A 22854-nucleotide genomic window follows, 5' to 3' on the forward strand; every position below is an offset into this window, starting at 1 on the left:
CCCATGTGGTGAGGGTAGGCAACAACACATCTGCTACGCGGATCCTCAACACTGGGGCCCCTCAGGGGTGTGTACTTAGTCCCCTCCTGTACTCCCTGTTCACCCACGACTGCGTGGTCAAACACGACTTCAACACCATCATTAAGTTTGCTGATGACACAGTAGTGGTAGGCCTGATCACCGACAACGATTAGAGAGGAGGTCAGAGAACTGGCAGTGTGGTGCCAGGACAACAACCTCTCCCTCAATGTGAGCAAGACAAAGGAGCTGATTGTGGACTATAGGAAAAGGAGGGCCGAACAGGCCCCCATTAACATCAACGGGGCTGTAGTGGCATCACTACCTGGTATGGCAACTGCTCGGCATCTGACCGTAAGGCGCTACAGAGGGTAGTGAGTACTGCCCAGTGCATCACTGGGGCCAAGTTTCCTGCAATCCAGGACCTATATAATAGGCGGTGTCAGTGGGAAGCCCATAAAATTGTCAGAGACTCCAGTCACCCAAGTCATAGACTGTTTTCTCTGCTACCGCACGGCAAGCGGTTACGGAGCGCCAAGTCTAGGACCAAAAGGCTCCTTAACAGCTTCTACCCCCAAGCCATAAGACTGCTGAACAATTAATTAAAAGGCCACCAGACTATTTACATTGACCCCCCCCTCCATTTGTTTTCTACACTGCTGCTACTCACTGTTTATTATCTATGCATAGTCACTTCACCCCAACCTACATGTACAAATTACCTCTAACCTGTACCGCCGCACACTGACTCGGTACCGGTACCCCCTGTATAAACCTTGTTATTGTTATGTTATTGTGTTACTTTTTATTATTTGTTTTACTTTAGTTTATTTAGTAAATATTTTCTTAACTCTTCTTGAACTGCACTGTTGGTTAAGGGCTTGTAAGTAAGCATTTCACGGTAAGGTCTACACTTGTTGTATTCGGCGCATTTGACAAATACAGTTTGATTTGATTTGATTTATTAAGTTATTGGTCCTTAACATAGGTTGTCAAAGGTTCATGAGAATGTGTGCATGCCCCCGTGCGCACACACACTGACAGACAGAGTCTACAAGTTAACAGGTAAACACATATTGAAGAAGACCTTGGAGGTTGAAATCCCACAGGAGGTTGAACAGTGTAATGGCAATGCAGAACCATTAGTTATACAGCACCACCACTGTGTGCAATGGCCTGGTAGAAATACAGCCCTGTCATACAAGACAAGGTTCCAGCTCACAGGCAAATTACTAGCCCAAAGGTGATATCTGTGATCACATACATAGTTTACACTCCTTACAGCTGACAGACACTACCGTCGTTCTCTGTTTGTTTTAACAGTATTTAACCAGCATTGTTTGGATGATCATGCACGGCAGGGAGCTAATATTTCCAACATCTACTTTCTCCTATTTCATTTGGTAATCAGACTCCCTCTTCCACATGTGTTTTAACAATATTATCAGTGTCTACGTGCTGAAGTGACTTCAATCAGCATGTCAGAGTTTAGTGTTGCCACACATAACACCGCAGATTAAATATCTGTAGTAATGTTGTAACTAACTCTTAAGGATAGATTGCAACATTTTTCATGCTGAGCCAGGATTGTAGAATCATTTTAATAAATGTTATTGTTTAACCTTTATTTAACTAGAGAGTCATAGAGTGACGCTGCCTAGCTCCATGTCTCTATCTAGCTCCATGTGTCTATCTGAACAAGAAAGAGAAGATGGGAAAAAAGCCCCACTGGGTGTGAAACTCTGCAGTCTGGATGCAAACATGCAGTTGTGATCAGATGGGAATGAGATGAGCTGACTGCCACCATGCAAGTACATACAGAACGTCACAGAGAAACACGTGGACCTGGAGCCACAGTGTACGCACACAGTGTGATAGACACAAGTAGCCCACTTTACCTGGATCCCCTTGAGAGCAGTGGACAGAACCAAGTGAGAGGTTTAGAGGACAGGTCGGAGTCCGAGGGGACTCAATATAGCTAGAAAGGCTCTATGCTCATGCAAAAAGCAACCTGGAGAGCTATTAGCCGTCATTTCTGCCTGGTGCACACCATGCTCTGGCCGTCAGCCTACTGTTAGCATGCTAGAAAGAGAGACAGCTCGGAGGAGAAGTGTGGAATGAGAGAGTGCACCAGTCTACAGAGCGATAAGGGGAGGGGGTCATACCCTGGGGTCCCTGTGCAAATTGTGCAATAGAGCTCCTATGAGAGGAGGAGGAAGGGCACAGGAAGAGAGAAATGAGTCAGTGCCTCTATCTCAACCCCCAAGGGGTTATGGGAAAACAAGGTCCTGTAATGTCTGGGGCTCCATGAGAGAGGAAGAAGAAAAGAGAGGGGGAGAGACAGAAACAGAAAGAAAGAACGGTCTCCTCCAGCATCACTTGGTAAAACATCACTGTACTCGGAGTACTCCACAAAATAAATTGTGATACGAATGACCCAAAAGGATCTGAAATCAAATGTCTTACTCATGCAGTTGACATAACTTCACATTGGCCATATTTTGAGCAATATGAGTGATATTGAGACCCATGGGCTATGGGAGATTATGCCCATAGTCCATATAAATAGATGACTAGAAAATTCAGCCTTTTCAGAACTGATTCCTGTAGTACCATTATAGGAGATCAGTGAAATAACAAACACTTTTGGATAAAATGTCAAGCATGTACGGTTATAAAAGGAAAAACATGGAAAATTCTGTTGAAATCCCTGGATTAAAATAACAACACCATGTACTCTATTGAATGTTAGATATTCTGCCTACACACTCAATAAAATAAAATCCTCATCTCTTCTCATCCAATGTATGGAAATACCACCCACATCCCATTGCTAACACAGAATGTATGCATAGGTCATACTTACTTGACAATGCCCTGCCTCCAAAGGAATGCAAGTTAAAACACAAGAGAGATATTAAAGAGATTGAACAGGATGTTAAGCACTTACAAATTTGTAACATTCTACGAATTGGAATTTGTGACATATAATACGAAATGGATTACGTCGTATACAATTGTCGGCGACCTGTTTTGGATTGTGAGCACTACTTTTAAAACTACTTGCTGAAATTACACCTTTATAACGCATCTTTCAAATGTAGACTCAGTGAAATGACGTTGCCGCGAGCAGCACCGCAGATAATGAGATGAGCGAGACACAAGACTTCGCTCTCACACAGTCACACACAGTATCTGCGCATGTGCACAGGTTACCTTCACCCTGTTAGAGCGTGGTAGCCAGAGCACCAAAACAACTGAGAAGTTGAGCCTCGCGGTCCAATGCTCTTAGTTGTTGCAGAAATGGACCCATAATGCTGCTTACTTTCTGAATCTACAGCATATCGCTGAGTCTACCTTGAAGTGTTTCTCAAGACAGAAGTGGGTACCAGATGGTATGGTTCTGGGGACAAATCAGCATGGTAGCCTACCATCAGGGCCAGATTACCGAACGGGCATGCAGGGTACATGCCCCGGGGCCACCGATCACTCCGGGGGGTGGGGCGACGTTGTGAGCCCCCCAGATAGTATATGATAGGTTCTTCACTGGTTCATGTTCTGTAACTATTTCATGTTTCCTGTCATTCTGTGATGCTGTATAATTGGGTAAATGTTATTCTACACATTATATGAAAGAAAATGGACAAAGTCAAAGTCTTTCATACATAACAGCACTGCTATATGTGACAATAATGGAAAATAGTGGGGAGCGTCATGGTAAATAATGCACATTTTATGGCTTAGAATACAATTTGTGGCAACGCAACCTTTGGCTTTGACAAAAATCAATCATTGTCTCCTCGGGCTATATATGCTATTTACACAGTATATGTTTGACTTCCCCTAGCTGCACATAGCTGATAAGCCATTTGTATTGATGGTGGAACCACTGATGTGGCAATACTCGATACAGTCTCAAAGCAACTGAGATCATACCAATGATACTGTATAGGTACTGTATACACAACATATCGGTATCATAGCAACAGATATCACACAGAAGGTCAAGAGAGCACACCTGCTACACATGCACATAACATTGTGCAATACTTTGACAAGATTCCTTCACAAGCCACAAGAACATGCCATCTCATACTGTAACACCACACAGACTACGACCCAAACACGTACACCCAACAATCCGCAGATAGATGGATCACACATAAAACAGGCACACGGCATACAATATCAATGGGCTACATCCACAATGCATGCCCAGGACAATCCACAGTATCATAGCAACAGAGGTGAATAGAGAGAGCGTATTAGAGAGAGGACACATAAAGCACACGTGTACACTCATAAAGTGCAGAAAGAAATAACATAGAACTGGGGATAAAGATCTTTCTATGAGCATATAATGTCTTGTTTTTTAACGCAAGTAGTACAGATAGATAAAGAGTAGTCTATGTCTATCAAACTAAATCAGGCCTCATACTCCATTTGAAATAGTCTAACATGAAAACAAACCCCACGCAGTCTTCCCTTAAACTTCAAATGCTGTCAGCTAAGCACTGAAGACCAAACTCTATATCCATGTCAACCCTACAATGACCACCTCTGAGGCTTTACAAAAGGTATAAATACTGTAGATATGAATAATACTCATATAGATGTGTACTGGTAGACAGGTACAGTTCCTGTTTCTGACACCAGAGGACTCTATAAGCATTCCTGTGTAGACAATCAAATGGTGTTGGAAGCTGATGGCAGCCTGATTAGGATCAAGACTTTAACAGTCTTTTGAGGCCTAACATAACAGATAAAACTTGGACATTTTTTATTTCCACTGCCTCAGACTTTAAATTGTTTTAAATCTACACACAACACAATGGTCAGGGGCCAAGACACTCTAATGTTTAAGCTCTATCACTAAGTGACAACTACCAGTCCCAAAACAGAATCTGTACAGTTCAGCCATTAGAGAAGGAAGGGACACGTGGGCAGAGACAGAGGTGTGGGGGTGTACCTTTCCTCTGCTGACACCTCCTTCAGTTGCTGGTGGGGCTTGATGCCACACATACCCCGGATGCTGACAGCATAGATCTTAGTGGTGTAGTTGATGCTGTTCTCCCTTGCCACATCACTGTCATAACCTACAGACACACCCACAGGAAGAGACTCGCCAATTAGAGCAGTGTGTAAAATTAGTATTTGATCAGGATAGCAATGTGTGTGTCTGTTGAGAATGTTGTATGGGAGTTCTAAGAGTAGATTGTGAGAGTTGTAAGAATGTGTATATAAAAAAAAGTAATATATATGTTTTATTGTCACATACACAGGATAGTTGCAGTGAAATGTGCATTTTTACAGGGTCAGACATAGTACTACGGTGTTAAGTGCCTTGCCCAAGGGCACAGACAGATTTTTCACCTTGTTGGCTTGGGTGTTTGAACCGGCGACCTTTCAGTTACTGGCCCAACATTCTAACCACTAAGCTACCTTCCGCCCACAAGCACTACTGTATATAGTAGTATTCTATACTACTGTACTGTATGGATCAGTAGTCTAAAGGCTGGCGTTTACCTCCGTCCTCCTCAATGTCATCGTCTGACTCCTCGCTGTCCACAGGGTTCTCCCTGTGACCTTCTCCGGTTCTCTCCAGGTTCCAAATCATCAGTGCTGTGTCAGCTCCGCCCAGCGTCAGTAGTGTGGCGTCATCTTGTGCCCATCGCACGTTGGTTATATGGGCACTGTGACCCACGTACTTCTTGAAGCGGGCATATTGACCCTGAGGGGGGAGCAGACAGTGCCAAGTTCAACCAAGAGACAACATTGAACCAAGCTGAACCAAGAGACAACATTGAACCAAGTTGAACCAAGAGACAACATTGAACCAAGTTGAACCAAGAGACAACATTGAACCAAGTTGAACAAAGAGACAACATTGAACCAAGTTGAACAAAGAGACAACATTGAACCAAGATGACCAAAGAGACAACATTGAACCAAGTTGAACCAAGAGACAACATTGAACCAAGTTGAACAAAGACACAACATTGAACCAAGTTGAACCAAGAGACAACATTGAACCAAGTTGAACAAAGAGACAACATTGAACTAAGTTGAACCAAGAGACAACATTGAACCAAGTTGAACAAAGAGACAACATTCAACTTGAGTCAACAACTGAGACATGTACCAGTTTTGGGATTAATTCCATTTCAGTTCAAGTGAGTAAAATGTAAATTAACACTAGTGTATGTGTACTGAGCTGTCGCACCCTGGTTGGATAGCTGAAGAGCTTGAGGAAGCCAAAGTCGTCTCCGGTGGCTAGCAGCTTCTTGTCTTTGGTGAGCGAGGCGGCGTTGACGTCTGTGATGTCACTGTGGGTGGGCCAGATCCCCTCACAGGTGGGGCCCAGGACACACGTCCAGGTAGCCCACTCCATCTTCTCTATCTGACAGGCGGAAACAGGAATGTGCGCACACACACACACACACACACACACACACACACACACACACACACACACACACACACACACACACACACACACACACACACACACACACACACACACACACACACACACACACACACACACACACACACTCAGTGTGTTAAACACTGCATCTTGTTATCATGGAGTGTCCATACATTTTTGATTTCTAGCTGAGTAAAATGACAATCTCAGTTGGGTCTCTTACCTCAGAATTTCTTATGGTTTGTCTCTTCCCTCTTGGGGCTTCGAAGAATAATTGCTCTTTGGCACCTGAATTTACTTGCAGCAATTTACCTACAGAAAAAAATGTACTTTCTCAGAATCCAAGGACAAAATAGAACTTGTATCTATAGACTACTAAGGAGAATTCATGCTCCTCTTGCAATTACACCATAAACTCACCACGAGAGTCCCAGTCTATGTGAGTGATATAGCTTGAAGCTCCTTTACAGATTCCCACCCTCTTACTGGACAGCACATTGTAGATATCCACAAAGTTATCATGAGAGGCCACAGCGAGGTATTTACCAGCGTCTAAGGAAGCCATAGAACCAGTGGTCAACACCTCAGCCAGGTGGGCGATAATGCTATTCAGTGAAACCTCACTGCATACACTCTTAGAAAAAAAGGTGCTATCTAGAACCTAAAAGGGTTATTCGGCTGTCCCCATAGGAGAACCCTTTGGAGAAACCTTTTTGGTGCCAAGTAGAAGCCTTTTGGTTCCAGGTTGAACCCTTTTCACAGAGGGTTCTATCTGGAACCAAAAAGGGTTCTACCTGGAACCAAAAAGGGTTCTCCTATGAGGACAGCCGAATAACCCTTTTGGAACCCTTTTATCAAAGAGTGTATATTAGGAACTGTTGAACTCAAATTAACCTTACTAATAAAATACCCATGCGTATTATCAGTGTTATGAAATACAAACAGCAGTGAATGAACATATCAATGATAAGTGATCCAGTCGGCTGATAGTACAGAGTCTATGTCAAAGGTTACCTTGTGAAAACCTGATGTCAGAGATAGACTCCTTCCTGTGATGGAAGGACACCAGGTCCTCCAGGGTGTCAGAGTTCACCACCAGAAAACTACCATCATTGAGGCCCACCGCTAAGGCTTTCCCATCAGGGGAGAAGGCACAGCATCTTCCACCTGATACACACATCACACAGAGTTAAACACTTCCAAAATGGAGATACAGACATAGACTGACAGACACAGAAGGATACACTAGAGAGCCTTACAATTGTAGGATCTTAATTTGATCCCTCTTTTGTTGCTGAGAATTTTACTGCAAACCAGGAAATGCAAACTTGGAGTGTATTTGAATTTTAGAAGGCTTCTAAAGTTTGTAAATTGCACTTACATTTCAAACTTGATTTTCCCTTACGAAAAATGTATCAACCCCTACAAAAAATGTCCATTAATTATAATCCACATTTCCTGTTGCTGCAGAGTTATTTTCCTGCTGTAGCAAACTTGCTCAAATGACAATCCTACATCTGTATGTTTTGTTGATGATCATGGGAGTTAATGACTCATTAGTCAAGGAAGATATCAACATTCAGCAGTACCTTTTTTAAGTTTGCGAACTGCCACCATGCGGTGGTTAGTGAAGAGCTCCCATATCCGCAGAGTTTTGTCATCACTCACTGTGGCACATATGGGAAGCAGGGGGTGAGCAGCAAGACCCCACACCTCGCCGTCCATGTGACCCTGTAACCATAGCAATAGACGGACACACAACTGTTAGTCAGTCACAGTTGACATGCCCTGAACCATTACACCTAATCCATTTGACACACCTGTCATCCACAAAATCATTCACTCTTTTTACACAGAACAATACATTGTGCTCATATTGACGTGGAGTTTGAGTGAGAGGCTAAACAAAAGCCCCAATCCATCGCATCCCAGATAGCAGCAGCGATTTTACTCAACAACACTTCCATACTGATCCTTCATAACCCATCCCCATCAGGTCTGTTCACCATGGCAACAGAGCACACGTACCTGACTGCAAAGGAATCGTGGAGGCTCTGACTCTGAGCTGTAAGGGCTGCTCTGCACCCATAAAAGGGAACTACCACAGCGATGCACTGACAGTCAGAACCACACATGCACGCAAGGAAGCATAGACACACACACACGTACACACACACACGGTCGCAACACACTCACGATACCAACTACTGTAACTGCCATGTACACAGCAGCACCACATAGCCCATACACAAGCCTTGTGACACAGGCAAGAGAAACAATAATAAGGAAGGTGTGGAGATATTAAGCTATGGACTATTCCAGATAATCAAGAGAGAACACAGGGCTTTTCGGAGCCAGCCAAGCAGCAGACTGTCAGATTGAAAAGGTTGCCTCGGATAACCATTGATTTATTTCCAACTGCAGTCCCTGAGTGGAGTATAGAGGAAGTGAGGAATAAGCCAACACATCAAGAAGCCTGAGTAATAAGCCAACACATCAAGTAGCCTGAGTAAAGAGCCAACACATCAAGTAGCCTGAGTAACAAGCCAACACATCAGGTAGCCCGAGTAACAAGCCAACACATCAAGTATCCTGAGTAACAAGCCAACACATCAAGTAGCCTGAGTAACAAGCCAACACATCAGGTAGCCCGAGTAACAAGCCAACACATCAGGTAGCCCGAGTAACAAGCCAACACATCAGGTAGCCCGAGTAACAAGCCAACACATCAAGTAGCCCGAGTAACAAGCCAACACATCAAGTAGCCTGAGTAACAAGCCAACACATCAAGTAGCCTGAGTAACAAGCCAGCACATCAAGAAGCCTGAGTAACAAGCCAACACATCAAGTAGCCTGAGTAACAAGCCAACACATCAAGTAGCCTGAGTAACAAGCCAACACATCAAGCAGCCTGAGTAACACGCCTCCACATCAAGTAGCCTGAGTAACAAGCCAACACATCAAGTAGCCCAAGTAACAAGCCAACACATCAAGTAGCCTGAGTAACAAGCCAACACATCAAGTAGCCTGAGTAACAAGCCAACACGTCAAATAGCCTGAGTAACAAGCCAACACATTAAATAGCCTGAGTAACAAGCCAACACATCAAGAAGCCTGAGTAACAAGCCAACACATCAAGTAGCCTGAGTAACAAGCCAACACATCAAGTAGCCTGAGTAACAAGCCAACACATCAAGTAGCCTGAGTAACAAGCCAACACATCAAGTAGCCTGAGTTACAAGCCAACACACCAAGTAGCCTGAGTAACAAGCCAACACATCAAGTATCCTGAGTAACACGCCTCCACATCAAGTAGCCCGAGTAACAAGCCAACAAATCAAGTAGCCCGAGTAAGAAGCCAACACATCAAGTAGCCTGAGTAACAAGCCAACACATCAAGTAGCCTGAGTAACAAGCCAACACATCAAGTAGCCTGAGTAACATGCCTCCACATCAAGTAGCCGGAGTAACAAGCCAACACATCAAGTAGCCTGAGTAACAAGCCAACACATCAATTAGCCTGAGTAACAAGCCAACACATCAAGTAGCCTGAGTAACAAGCCAACACATCAAGAATCCTGAGCAACAAGCCAACACATCAAGAATCATGAGTAACAAGCCAACAAATCAAGTAGCCTGAGTAACAAGCCAACACATCAAGAGTCCTGAGTAACAAGCCAGCACATCAAATAGCCTGAGTAACAAGCCAACACATCAGGTAGCCTGAGTAACAAGCCAACACATCAAGTAGCCTGAGTAACAAGCCAACACATCAAGTAGCCTGAGTAACAAGCCAGCACATCAAGTAGCCTGAGTAACAAGCCAACACATCAGGTAGCCTGAGTAACAAGCCAACACATCAAGTAGCCTGAGTAACAAGCCAACACATCAAGTAGCCTGAGTAACAAGCCAACACATCAAGTATCCCGAGTAACAAGCCAGCACATCAAGTAGCCCGAGTAACAAGCCAACACATCAAGTAGCCTGAGTAACAACCCTGCACATCAAGTAGCCTGAGTAACAAGCCAACACATCAAGATTCCTGAGTAACAAGCCAACACATCAAGCAGCCGGAGTAACAAGCCAAAACATCAAGTATCCTGAGTAGCACGCCTCCACATCAAGTAGCCTGAGTAACAAGCCAACACATCAAGTAGCCTGAGTAACAAGCCAGCACATCAAGTAGCCTGAGTAACAAGCAAACACATCAAGAAGCCTGAGTAACAAGCCAACACATCAAGTAGCCTGAGTAACAAGCCAACACGTCAAATAGCCTGAGTAACAAGCCAACACATCAAATAGCCTGAGTAACAAGCCAACACATCAAATAGCCTGAGTAACTAGCCAACACATTAAATAGCCTGAGTAACAAGCCAACACATCACGTAGCCTGAGTAACTAGCCAACACATCAAGAATCCTGAGTAACTAGCCACCACATCAGGTAGCCTGAATAACAAGCCAACACATCAGGTAGCCTGAGTAACTAGCCAACACATCAAGTATCCTGAGTAACTAGCCACCACATCAAATAGCCTGAGTAACAAGCCAACACATCAGGTAGCCTGAGTAACTAGCCAGCACATCAGGTAGCCTGAGTAACCAGCCAACACATCAGGTAGCCTGAGTAATAAGCCAACACATCAGGTAGCCTGAGTAATAAGCCAACACATCAAATAGCCTGAGTAACAAGCCAAAAAATCAAATAGCCTGAGTAACTAGCCAACACATTAAATAGCCTGAGTAACAAGCCAACACATCAGGTATCCTGAGTAACTAGCCACCACATCAAATAGCCTGAGTAACAAGCCAACACATCAGGTAGCCTGAGTAACTAGCCAACACATCAGGTGGCCTGAGTAACAAGCCAACACATCAAATAGCCTGAGTAACTAGCCAACACATCATGTAGCCTGAGTAACAAGCCAACACATCAGGTAGCCTGAGTAACAAGCCAACACATCATGTAGCCTGAGTAACTAGCCAACATATCAGGTAGCCTGAGTAACCAGCCAACACATCAAATAGCCTGAGTAACAAGCCAACACATCAGGTAGCCTGAGTAACTAGCCAACACATCAGGTAGCCTGAGTAACTAGCAAACACATCAGGTAGCCTGAGTAACTAGCCAACACATCAAATAGCCTGAGTAACAAGCCAACACATCAAATAGCCTGAGTAACAAGCCAACACATCAAGTAGCCTGAGTAACATGCCAACACATTAAATAGCCTGAGTAACAAGCCAACACATCAAATAGCCTGAGTAACAAGCCAACACATCAAGTAGCCTGAGTAAGTAGCCAACACATCAAATAGCCTGAGTAACAAGCCAACACATCAAATAACCTGAGTAACTAGCCAACACATTAAATAGCCTGAGTAACAAGCCAACACATCAGGTAGCCTGAGTAACAAGCCAACACATCAGGTAGCCTGAGTAACAAGCCAACACATCATGTAGCCTGAGTAACTAGCCAACACATCAGGTAGCCTGAGTAACCAGCCAACACATCAAATAGCCTGAGTAACAAGCCAACACATCAGGTAGCCTGAGTAACTAGCCAACACATCAGGTAGCCTGAGTAACTAGCAAACACATCAGGTAGCCTGAGTAACTAGCCAACACATCAAATAGCCTGAGTAACAAGCCAACACATCAAATAGCCTGAGTAACAAGCCAACACATCAGGTAGCCTGAGTAACTAGCCAACACATCAGGTAGCCTGAGTAACTAGCCAACACATCAGGTAGCCTGAGTAACTAGCCAACACATCAGGTAGCCTGAGTAACTAGCCAACACATCAGGTAGCCTGAGTAACAAGCCAACACATCAGGTAGCCTGAGTAACAAGCCAACACATCATGTAGCCTGAGTAACTAGCCAACACATCAGGTAGCCTGAGTAACCAGCCAACACATCAAATAGCCTGAGTAACAAGCCAACACATCAGGTAGCCTGAGTAACTAGCCAACACATCAGGTAGCCTGAGTAACTAGCAAACACATCAGGTAGCCTGAGTAACTAGCCAACACATCAGGTAGCCTGAGTAACTAGCCAACACATCAGGTAGCCTGAGTAACTAGCCAACACATCAGGTAGCCTGAGTAACTAGCCAACACATCAAGAAACAGTCAGTGGAGAACAGGTAACACCTGAAGGCTGCTGTTTCACTGCAGGATGCTGCTGTAAAAATGTGTGCTCCAACCCAAAATAAGCTGAAATGGAAAAACACCCCACTCTAGGTGTTTCAGCTGTTCTCACACACACACACACACACACACACACACACACACACACACACACACACACACACACACACACACACACACACACACACACACACACACACACACACACACACACACACACACACACACACACACACACACACACACACACACACACACACACACACACACACACACACACACACACACACACACCTGGACTAGCAGGGTCATGGGTCCACTCTTGTCGATTTCAAGTATTTCTCCATTCTTGGTTCCCACCAGGATGTGTCCGTGTCCCAGAGTTATAGCACGAATGGAGGGGTTGTCCTCCAAGAGCAGACCTGGGACATACACACAAATAGCACTGTAAAGACTAAGTACAGCCGTAGCAGTGAAATCCTCCCAGATCGATAACAGCAGATAGAAGTAACATTCTTTGCATTTTCACATGAGGCCAAGAGATGGCAGCACTAACTAGAGGAGGATACAGTGCTCAATGATGGCTAGAGTATCTATTGACCGTTTATGGTCAAATTTCAAACACATTACGCTTCCTGATACAGGTATGTGTTTTACAGGGTCAGAGCTTGCCTTTAAGAGAGAATTTCAGTACTTCTCAGATAGTGTTTCTGTATCTGTCAAAGACTTTGGTTGACTGTCAGTTACTGTAGGGAGTGTTATAGAGGTTGGTGGGAGGAGGAGCTATAGGAGGACAGGCTCATAGTAATGGCTGGAATGGAATAAATAAAAAGGAGTCAAACATGTGGTTTCCTACCTTTAGATCCCGGGGAGAGGGCTGCTCTCTTGATAGCGTATGTCTTCAGGCACCTCTCAAACATGTCGTCCCACAGCTCCACTACTCCGTCCTTCCCACCTGTCACAAAGCCCTGGAGGGAACAACAGCAGAGGGACGTCACCCAAGGTACTCCACCACTGACAACCCCACTGAGGAAAACTAACAGTGATGAGGGCCGGATGAGACAGGGGCTCTGACCGACGCTAATGTTCCACCTGACAGTTTGTCAAGAGGTCTGTCTGAACCGCTGAAGGATGGTAGGGGGTCAGTTTGTCTTGAAACTGAGAAGGAAGTGTTGGGTGAGGAAGTGCAGGAGGAAGGTATGGATGGAGGGAAGACAAATAAAAAACATTGTCTGTCTCTGACATTTTTCACAACACACAGAAGCAGTTGGGAATTGCAATGACTTCTACTACAAGACAGGGCCTGTCAAAGATCTGAAGCAGCAGCAACAACAACACATCAGGAATTCAGTGGCGGTCTCCCCCAGGAACGCCCTCCCACATCCTCCTTAAGACTGCTTCTCTGATGAAAGGTTTTGGAAACAGCATCACATAAATGTTACATCTAATGGGACTATAATATTTTGTTTTGATCTAAGGCATCTCTACTTGAAGAGATTGCGAATAAATAGACAATCTATTTGTACGAGAGGGAGAAAACACTATACGATGTTTAATTAAAAACACTATCGTGGACTGAAGACAAGAGATAGGATTGACTGCTTATAATCACGCCAGTCTTCATCAGTAATAGTAAATAGCGATATAATGATTTTCCACAGAACAGAAGTTCATGGGAGACAATCCATTTAATTAATCCAATCTCAGCATCAGGAGGGAGATGCATGATGCAATACACACCAAGGTTTCCATTGGTCATTAAGACTACATAGTATTTGCACACAGTCAAATGACAGGCTGCAAATGGCCAATTAGGAAAACGAGAAATCTATGTGTGGCTTAATCATGCTGCCTAATGATGCTGTGTTTGCCCCCAAACACAATAACCACCATGCCTCAACACATCACGTCTCTCCAAAGCTCCTCATCAGAGCACTACAATATTGATAACTTCCTCAACTACAGGCCAATTATAGTTGAACACATCCATAACTACAGCCAGCAGCAACAATATCACTCTGAAATTATTCTAGTGGACAACATAACATCAATTTCATATGGTGAAGTCCTCATAGAGCAGTCATAGGGCGTTTATGAGTCAATGGGAAGAAAGACAATGAAATATTTACACCAAATGTGGGTGGGGAAACCAGAGTACAATACAGAGCCGTTCCAGATGAGGATCTTATTATAAGATTATGATTATTATGAGATTATAAGGTTAGTGAAAACTAGTTGACCAACAGTCTGTTGTTATCAGACAGGGCTGACACCCAGTAGAGTACCTTGTCCAGGGAGTACATGGCGAACACAGGTCCGTCGTGGGCCTTGATGGTCTTCAGCAGCACGGGCTCCTTCCAGACGTATATGTCCCCCGTGGCGGCTCCAGAGAATACCAGCTCGTCTGTTCGACCATAACACACTGACATCATTGTCTCTAGCTTCCCCAGGTTCCCAAAGACGCCTCGCTGGAACATAAGGCCTCCACCTGTAGAGACAGCACACCATTAGAAACTCACGCATACATCAATTGATTTCCACAAACATACCATGCCTGACAAGACAGAGTTGTTCCGATGTTCATTCAAAAAATGACAGGGTGGATCACTTTCCTAAAGACAGAATCACAGTGTGAAAACACCTAGAAGGATATACTTGAAAGAAAAACAGGGACATGAGAGGAGCTAGAAAGAGAGAGACTGATAGTACAAGAGAGACTGATAGTACGATAGAGACTGACAGTACGATAGAGACTGATAGTACAATAGAGACTGACAGTACGATAGAGACTGATAGTACGATAGAGACTGATTGGACGTTAGAGACTGATAGGACGATAGAGACTGATAGTACGATAGAGACATAGTATGAGAGAGACTGATAGTATGAGAGAGACTGATAGTATGAGAGAGACTGATCGTATGAGAGAGACTGATAGTATGAGAGAGACTGATAGTATGAGAGAGACTGATCGTATGAGAGAGACTGATCGTATGAGAGAGACTGATAGTATGAGAGAGACTGATAGTATGAGAGAGACTGATCGTATGAGAGAGACTGATCGTATGAGAGAGACTGATCGTATGAGAGAGACTGATAGTATGAGAGAGACTGATCGTATGAGAGAGACTGATAGTATGAGAGAGACTGATCGTATGAGAGAGACTGATAGTATGAGACTGATAGTATGAGAGAGACTGATCGTATGAGAGAGACTGATAGTATGAGAGAGACTGATCGTATGAGAGAGACTGATCGTATGAGAGAGACTGATCGTATGAGAGAGACTGATCATATGAGAGACTGATAGTATGAGAGAGACTGATCGTATGAGAGAGACTGATCGTATGAGAGAGACTGATAATATGAGAGACTGATAGTATGATAGAGACTGACCGAATGATAGAGACTGATAGTATGAGAGAGACTGATAGTATGAGAGACTGATAGTATGAGAGAGACTGATAGTATGATAGAGACTGATAGTATGATAGAGACTGATAGTATGAGAGAGACTGATAGTATGAGAGAGACTGATAGTATGAGAGAGACTGATAGTATGAGAGAGACTGATAGTATGATAGAGATTGATCGAATGATAGAGACTGACAGTATGAGAGAGACTGACAGTATGATAGAGACTGATAGTACGACAGAGACTGATAGTATGATAGAGACTGATAGTATGATAGAGACTGATTTAATGATAGAGACTTATTGAATGATAGAGACTGATCGTATGATAGAGACTGATCGTATGAGAGAGACTGATCGTATGATAGAGACTGATTGTTTGATAGATACATTGTATGATAGAGACTGATCGTATGAGAGATTGATAGTATGAGAGACTGATAGTATGAGAGAGACTGATAAAAAGATATAGACTGATAGTATTAGAGAGACTGATAGTATGAGAGAGACTGATAGTATGAGAGAGACTGATAAAAAAGATATAGACTGATAGTATTAGAGAGACTGATAGTATGAGAGAGACTGATAGTATGAGAGAGACTGATAGTATGAGAGAGACTGATAAAAAAGATATAGACTGATAGTATGAGAGAAACTGATAGTATGAGAGAGACTGATAGTATGAGAGAGACTGATAGTATGAGAGAGACTGATAAAAAAGATATAGACTGATAGTATGAGAGAGACTGATAGTATGAGAGAGACTGATAGTATGAGAGAGACTGATAAAAAAGATATAGACTGATAGTATTAGAGAGACTGATAGTATGAGAGAGACTGATAGTATGAGAGAGACTGATAAAAAAGATATAGACTGATAGTATTAGAGAGACTGATAGTATGAGAGAGACTGATAGTATGAGAGAGACTGATAGTATGAGAGAGACTGATAAAAAAGATATAGACTGATAGTATTAGAGAGACTGATAGTATGAGAGAGACTGATAAAAAAGATATAGACTGATAGTATGAGAGAGACTGATAGTATGAGAGAGACTGATAGTATGAGAGAGACTGATAGTATGAGAGAGACTGATAAAAAGATATAGACTGATAGTATTAGAGAGACAGATAAAAATATATAGACTGATAGTATTAGAGAGACTGATAGTATGACAGAAACTGATAGTATGATATAAACTGATAGTATGAGAGAGACTCATAGTGTGAAAGAGACTGATAGTATGAGAGAGACTGATAGTATAACAGAGACTGATAGTATGACAGAGACTGATAGATGAAAGAGACAGTCGGGCAGAACAGTAGGACAGACCTGTATGCTGCCAGAACTTGATGTGTTTGATTCCCACTGTGACCAGCTTGTCCATGAGGCTAGGATTACACTTCACCACAAACAGCTTGTCTTTGTGTCCCCTGGGAAGAACAGAGATAGAATAGCCACTTCACATGCTGTCCTCTCAAATACATAGAGCCTTATGTGTTTCATGGTCAGTTCATGCAGTCAGAAGAAAACTCCTGGCTGTCCCTACAAATGTGTTAACATTAAGGCAACAGACCTGAGTCCAAGAAGTATTTGATATATTTCCAATACATTAAGCACTTGATTGAGCCTTCTTGGAGTATGGCAGGGTTTGCACTTTTGACACTATACCATAGGTTCCAATGTGCCAGGTAAATATATATTCAAGTGCAGATAAAGTATTTGAAAGAAAACTCAAACGATTTGAACCCGGCTTAGCTGGACTACTTTATAAAACCTTGTTTGTGTAATAACTCTAAATGTCTAAATGCACTGATCACACTAATAGCAGCTTTCAGCTGGCGTGTAAAAGCTTTTAGTACCTTGCAGTGGCCAGCTTCTCGCCCTTCCTCCAGTCCCACAATATGATAGAGTGGTGATCATCAATGCCCACTGAGACCAGGCTCTTCCCATCCGCTGCACATAGAGGAACAACAAGCTACTCTTAGTTTGAAATCATAACGGACTAGGGACAGAACCCCAACACATTTAGTAAATAATACTTTTTTGGCCCAGGAAAACACATTAGCCATACCGGAGAAGTCAAGAGCACACACTCCTCTCTGGTGAAAGCCCTTGAGCAGGGAGAAGCACTTCAGGGTTTGGATGTCCCACACATGGATGGCTGGATCCCTGCCAACCTGGACACATTCATAAAGAGGTGATTAAGATCCGTGTGTAAGAGAGAGAGAGTGACTGAGTGAGAGTGACTTAATGAGAGTGAGAGAGTGAGTCAGAGAGAGAGAGAGAGAGAGTGAGAGACAGAGAGAGAGAGAGAGTGAGAAAGTGTATGATTGTTTTTGTTGATATATATTATTGCTCAGACATGCTGTTATGGGCCGTCCTCCCCTGCAACGGAGCAAATGGAATGGCATCAAACACCTGGAAACCATGTATTGGATGTATTTGACACCATTCCACCCATTCTGCTCCATTCATTACCACGAGCCTGTTCTCCCCAATTAAGGTGCCACCAACATCCTGTGCTTCATATACATTGCTTTGGCAACAGTGGCAACCACCCATTCCTGACAATAAAGCAGAGTGCGAGAGAGAGAGAGAGAGAGAGAGAGAGAGAGAGAGAGAGAGAGAGAGAGAGAGAGAGAGAGAGAGAGAGAGAGAGAGAGAGAGAGAGAGAAAGCGAGAGATAGAAAGCGAGAGAGAACCTGTCCAGTGGCTGCATAGTCTTTGAGTGGGTGTACAGTCAGACTGAGAATGTCATCATCGTGGCCCAGGTAAAAGCGCTGACTGTGTTGCTCTCTGTTGTAGACCACGCCCACCGCTGCCACATGGTATACAACCTCCCCAGCCTGGGTGTAGAAAAGGTTATTTCTGCAGTCGTAGCCACGGTACCTAAACACACACACACACACACACACACACACACACACACACACACACACACACACACACACACACACACACACACACACACACACACACACACACACACACACACACACACACACACACACACAGAGAGAGAGAGCTTGAGTAAAAAAAAAGATCACAGGACTGCACACAATGAACAATCACAATTACACTAAATTAGGCAGAGTTAAATCCACCTAGGGAAAGCTGACTAGAGAAAGTGACAATCAGATAAGAGCTGAAATCACAGTTCATATGCCGTCTCTCCGCACATGGCCTATTTAAGAGTGTCTGATGAACCCTGTGGTGTGTGGGGAATTTTAATCAAATGTGTCATATGTGGCATTTATTTAATCGCTCAAACGCTGAAAGACTTCTCCCTCCCCCACTGTGAGGTCTTTACATTTTACAAAAAGGGAGTATTAGAGCTGCTATAGCGAAGTCTTAAAGGATTGCTAGTGCTGAATCAGTAACTTAAACTGCTTCACACAAAACAAATATTTAAAACTACAGCTTTGAAAAGGGATTTGCATATTCAACCAGCTGACACACAGGCACATTTCAGAGAAAGAGACTGTTTTTTCTTGATGGAAATACCCAATTTCATCTCAATACAATAAATCTGTCCTTGTCATCTCAATCAATTTGACTTTGAGAAGATGATACCTAAAACCCACGTATGACTATGTTTCTGGGGATCATGAGACCAATAACACCTGTCATACAGTAAGAACCCATTACCCGTGGACAAACTTTAGACGAAGGGCTTCGTCTGGGCCTCTCTGGCGCTTCAGGGAGCCGACCTGCTGCTTTTTCTCTCTGCTCTGCAGCCTCAGCTGGGGAAGGTCCTCCTTATACACCTGGAACAACCACACACAGTCCTCCTTATACACCTGGAACAACCACACACAGTCCTCTTTATACACCTGGAACAACCACACACAGTCCTCCTTATACACCTGGAACAATCACACACAGTCCTCCTGGAACAACCACACACAGTCCTCCTGGAACAACCACACACAGTCCTCCTTATACACCACCTGGAACAACCACACACAGTCCTCCTTATACACCTGGAACAACCACACACAGTCCTCCTGGAACAACCACAGACAGTCCTCCTGTAAATCACACACACAGTCCTCCTGTAACAATCACACTCAGTTCTCCTGTAAATCACACTCAGTTCTCCTGTAAATCACACTATGTTCTCCTGTAAATCACACTATGTTCTCCTGTAAATCACACTATGTTCTCCTGTAAATCACACTATGTTCTCCTGTAAATCACACTATGTTCTCCTGTAAATCACACTATGTTCTCCTGTAAATCACACTATGTTCTCCTGTAAATCACACTACGTTCTCTTGTAAATCACACGCAGTCCTCCTGTAACAATCACACAGTCCTCCTGTAAATCACACACAATCCTCCTGTAACAACCACACACAGTCCTCCTGTAAATCACACAGTCCTCCTGTAAATCAAACACCATCCTCCTGTAAATCACTCACAATCCTTCTGTAAATCACACCAATCCTTCTGTAAATCACACACAGTCCTCCTGTAACAATCACACACAGTCCTCCTGTAACAATCACACACAGTCCTCCTGGAACAATCACACACAGTCCTCCTGGAACAATCAGACACAGTCCTCCTGGAACAATCAGACACAGTCCTCCTGTAAATCAGACACAGTCCTCCTTTAAATCAGACATAGTCCTCCTGTAACAACCACACACAGTCCTCCTGTAACAACCACACACTGTCCTGTAACAATCACACACAGTTCTCCTGTAAATCACACACAGTCCTCCTGTAACAACCACACACAGTCCTCCTGTAACAACCACACACTGTCCTGTAACAATCACACATAGTTCTCCTGTAAATCACACACTGTCCTCCTGTAACAACCACACGCAGTCCTCTACATACACCTGGAACAACAGTCCCTCATATTGTGCATTATTTGTCAACCTGCTATCCTCCACCGTCTGACTGATATAGGACCCACCGAATAATGATATTAAATGCAACCTACTAAACAAACAAAAATGTCAAGGTATTACATGAGGACTAAAATGAAGTCTTAAGAGAAGCAGAGAAAATAATATTTTGTCCCCACTGTTGAAACTTTAAAAAGGCAACTCATTGTTCTGTCATGAAGCAGTGTGGGCGCCGACGGCTGGGTATCTCCAGAGAACATATGGCAGCGCTGAGTGTGGCACAAACCCGCAGCGCTCCGTGTGGCACCAACCCGCACTGTCAAGCCAACAGATGCAGACCCAGCTGCCAGTGGAGATAAGGCTTGTGACGGATGCTATGGCAACCCAGCCGTTCTCCGACAAAATAGAGCCTCAGTTAGCGCTGAGCCCATACAAAGCCGCTGAGAGGAGCCTATTTGAATATCTTATCTCCCCTTCCATCTGCCTCGCTCTGCTCACATCAATCAATATCAGAATATCTCCACTCACACCTTGATTGACTTTCAGGACTTCTCAGGATCCTAGATCATGGCTGGAGGCATTCTGACTAACACGGGCTATTCCAATCCAGATAACACTGACTGGTGTTGGTGTTCTAACAATTGACTCTCTTTCAACTTACTGGAGGGTATTTTAACAGGGTATCGTTTAGGCCTTGAGTAGTGTGTTGTCGTCTCGCTCTCTTTCTGACAGCATTTTATAATGGGGGCATATTCTCCTCTTATTCAACTGTCATTCTCAAATAGATAGGTATTATCTTAATTTGATCACTCTGTTGTCACATAATTTTCATGCGCTGCAGGAAGTTAAAATGTGCCTTGTAAATTACATTTAAAAAAACACTGAAAACCCACAGTTCTCTTTAACTCACTAGAGCTTACACTTAAACTTGTCTACTGTAGTCTATCAAAACACATTTTCCCCGTTAGAAAGAATCACTTATTTTTTATAATCAGGATTATTTTGCTACGATGAGCAAATTGGTCAAATTAGGATCTGACACCTGTACTGACACTCATTCTCTCTCTACCTCAAATGCAGCATCAACGTAAGGCATCTGTTATAGAACTTTGTCAGTGTCCCTCACGTGGTGTATCATCTCTAAACCTGATATCACCCACTCTCTGTCTGACCCATATAGCACTCCCTCCAGTGTCTGTGAGCTCCACACACCCACCTGTCGGTCATAGTTGATCTGGGTCTCTTGCTCGATATCAGAGTCCAGCTCCGGGACATCAGACACATCAGAGTCAGACTCCCCACTGTTGGAGTCTGCATGGCCATCTAGAGGGAGCCGATACCAGGAGACAGCAAGGAAACAGATTTTCACTGGTGGAACAATCACTCATTACATTGACTTTTGACAAGATCATGAATATTGTGTACAGTAGTCACTCCCCTAACCACTGTTGTGAGGTACATTACATCATATAGCTCAGACACAAATCTACCCAAGAATACTTCAGCACCAGCTCTACATGGCCATATGGGGCCTCTCATTAGAACCATACAGTACATTCATAAACATTTCAAACCCCCACGTTCCTCTGGGTTTACACTGAATTTATAAAACAATCCATGCCCAACGAATTGAGGCTGTTCTGAGGGAAAAAGGGATGGGGTGCAACTCAATATTAGGAAGGTGTTTTTAATGTTTTATACTCTCAGTATACTGTACCTTGTGGTATACAGGTCTCCAGTCCTCCATTCATGATGCCCTCAGGCAGGAACTTCCACTGGAACACAGAATGGTCGGACCCGCCGGTGGTCAACACCCACTGCAGGTCGTGAGACCAGTGCACGTTGGTCACGTGGGCCGAGTGGCCAATGTACTTTTTGAATTTTGCCCCTGTGCACAACATCAGGCAAAGAAAAACTAGTCAAAATGAAATGAGAGAAGGGGAGTGTTCAACATAATTCCTTTTCTCAAAATTGTATAT

The 22854-nt window shown here is 43.6% G+C and overlaps 1 protein-coding gene across 10 annotated transcripts in view; it reads right to left on the minus strand.

Annotated features, from left to right (window-relative positions):
* The window catches only part of LOC129836458 (echinoderm microtubule-associated protein-like 6), a 112386-nt gene that overhangs the window by 38376 nt on the left and 51156 nt on the right, over positions 1-22854 (minus strand). For 5 of the 10 annotated variants that reach the window (XM_055902651.1, XM_055902652.1, XM_055902648.1 and 2 more), the window contains exons 12-29: positions 22593-22763; positions 22092-22198; positions 19662-19780; positions 18716-18902; positions 18085-18190; positions 17873-17966; positions 17343-17443; positions 14881-15083; positions 13452-13563; positions 12890-13017; positions 8035-8176; positions 7460-7612; positions 6866-6997; positions 6669-6757; positions 6242-6418; positions 5545-5749; positions 4988-5114; positions 2885-2899 (exon numbers count right to left, since the gene is read on the minus strand). In XM_055902651.1, coding sequence (XP_055758626.1) covers positions 2885-2899; positions 4988-5114; positions 5545-5749; positions 6242-6418; positions 6669-6757; positions 6866-6997; positions 7460-7612; positions 8035-8176; positions 12890-13017; positions 13452-13563; positions 14881-15083; positions 17343-17443; positions 17873-17966; positions 18085-18190; positions 18716-18902; positions 19662-19780; positions 22092-22198; positions 22593-22763 — 2368 coding nt within the window. Of the gene's footprint in view, positions 1-2183; positions 2219-2884; positions 2900-4987; positions 5115-5544; positions 5750-6241; positions 6419-6668; positions 6758-6865; positions 6998-7459; positions 7613-8034; positions 8177-12889; positions 13018-13451; positions 13564-14880; positions 15084-17342; positions 17444-17872; positions 17967-18084; positions 18191-18715; positions 18903-19661; positions 19781-22091; positions 22199-22592; positions 22764-22854 lie in introns of all 10 variants that reach the window. The other 5 variants (XR_008756664.1, XR_008756663.1, XR_008756665.1 and 2 more) reach the window with 2 other exon arrangements.

Source organism: Salvelinus fontinalis, chromosome 37 (assembly GCF_029448725.1).
Source record: "Salvelinus fontinalis isolate EN_2023a chromosome 37, ASM2944872v1, whole genome shotgun sequence".
NCBI lineage: Eukaryota > Metazoa > Chordata > Actinopteri > Salmoniformes > Salmonidae > Salvelinus > Salvelinus fontinalis.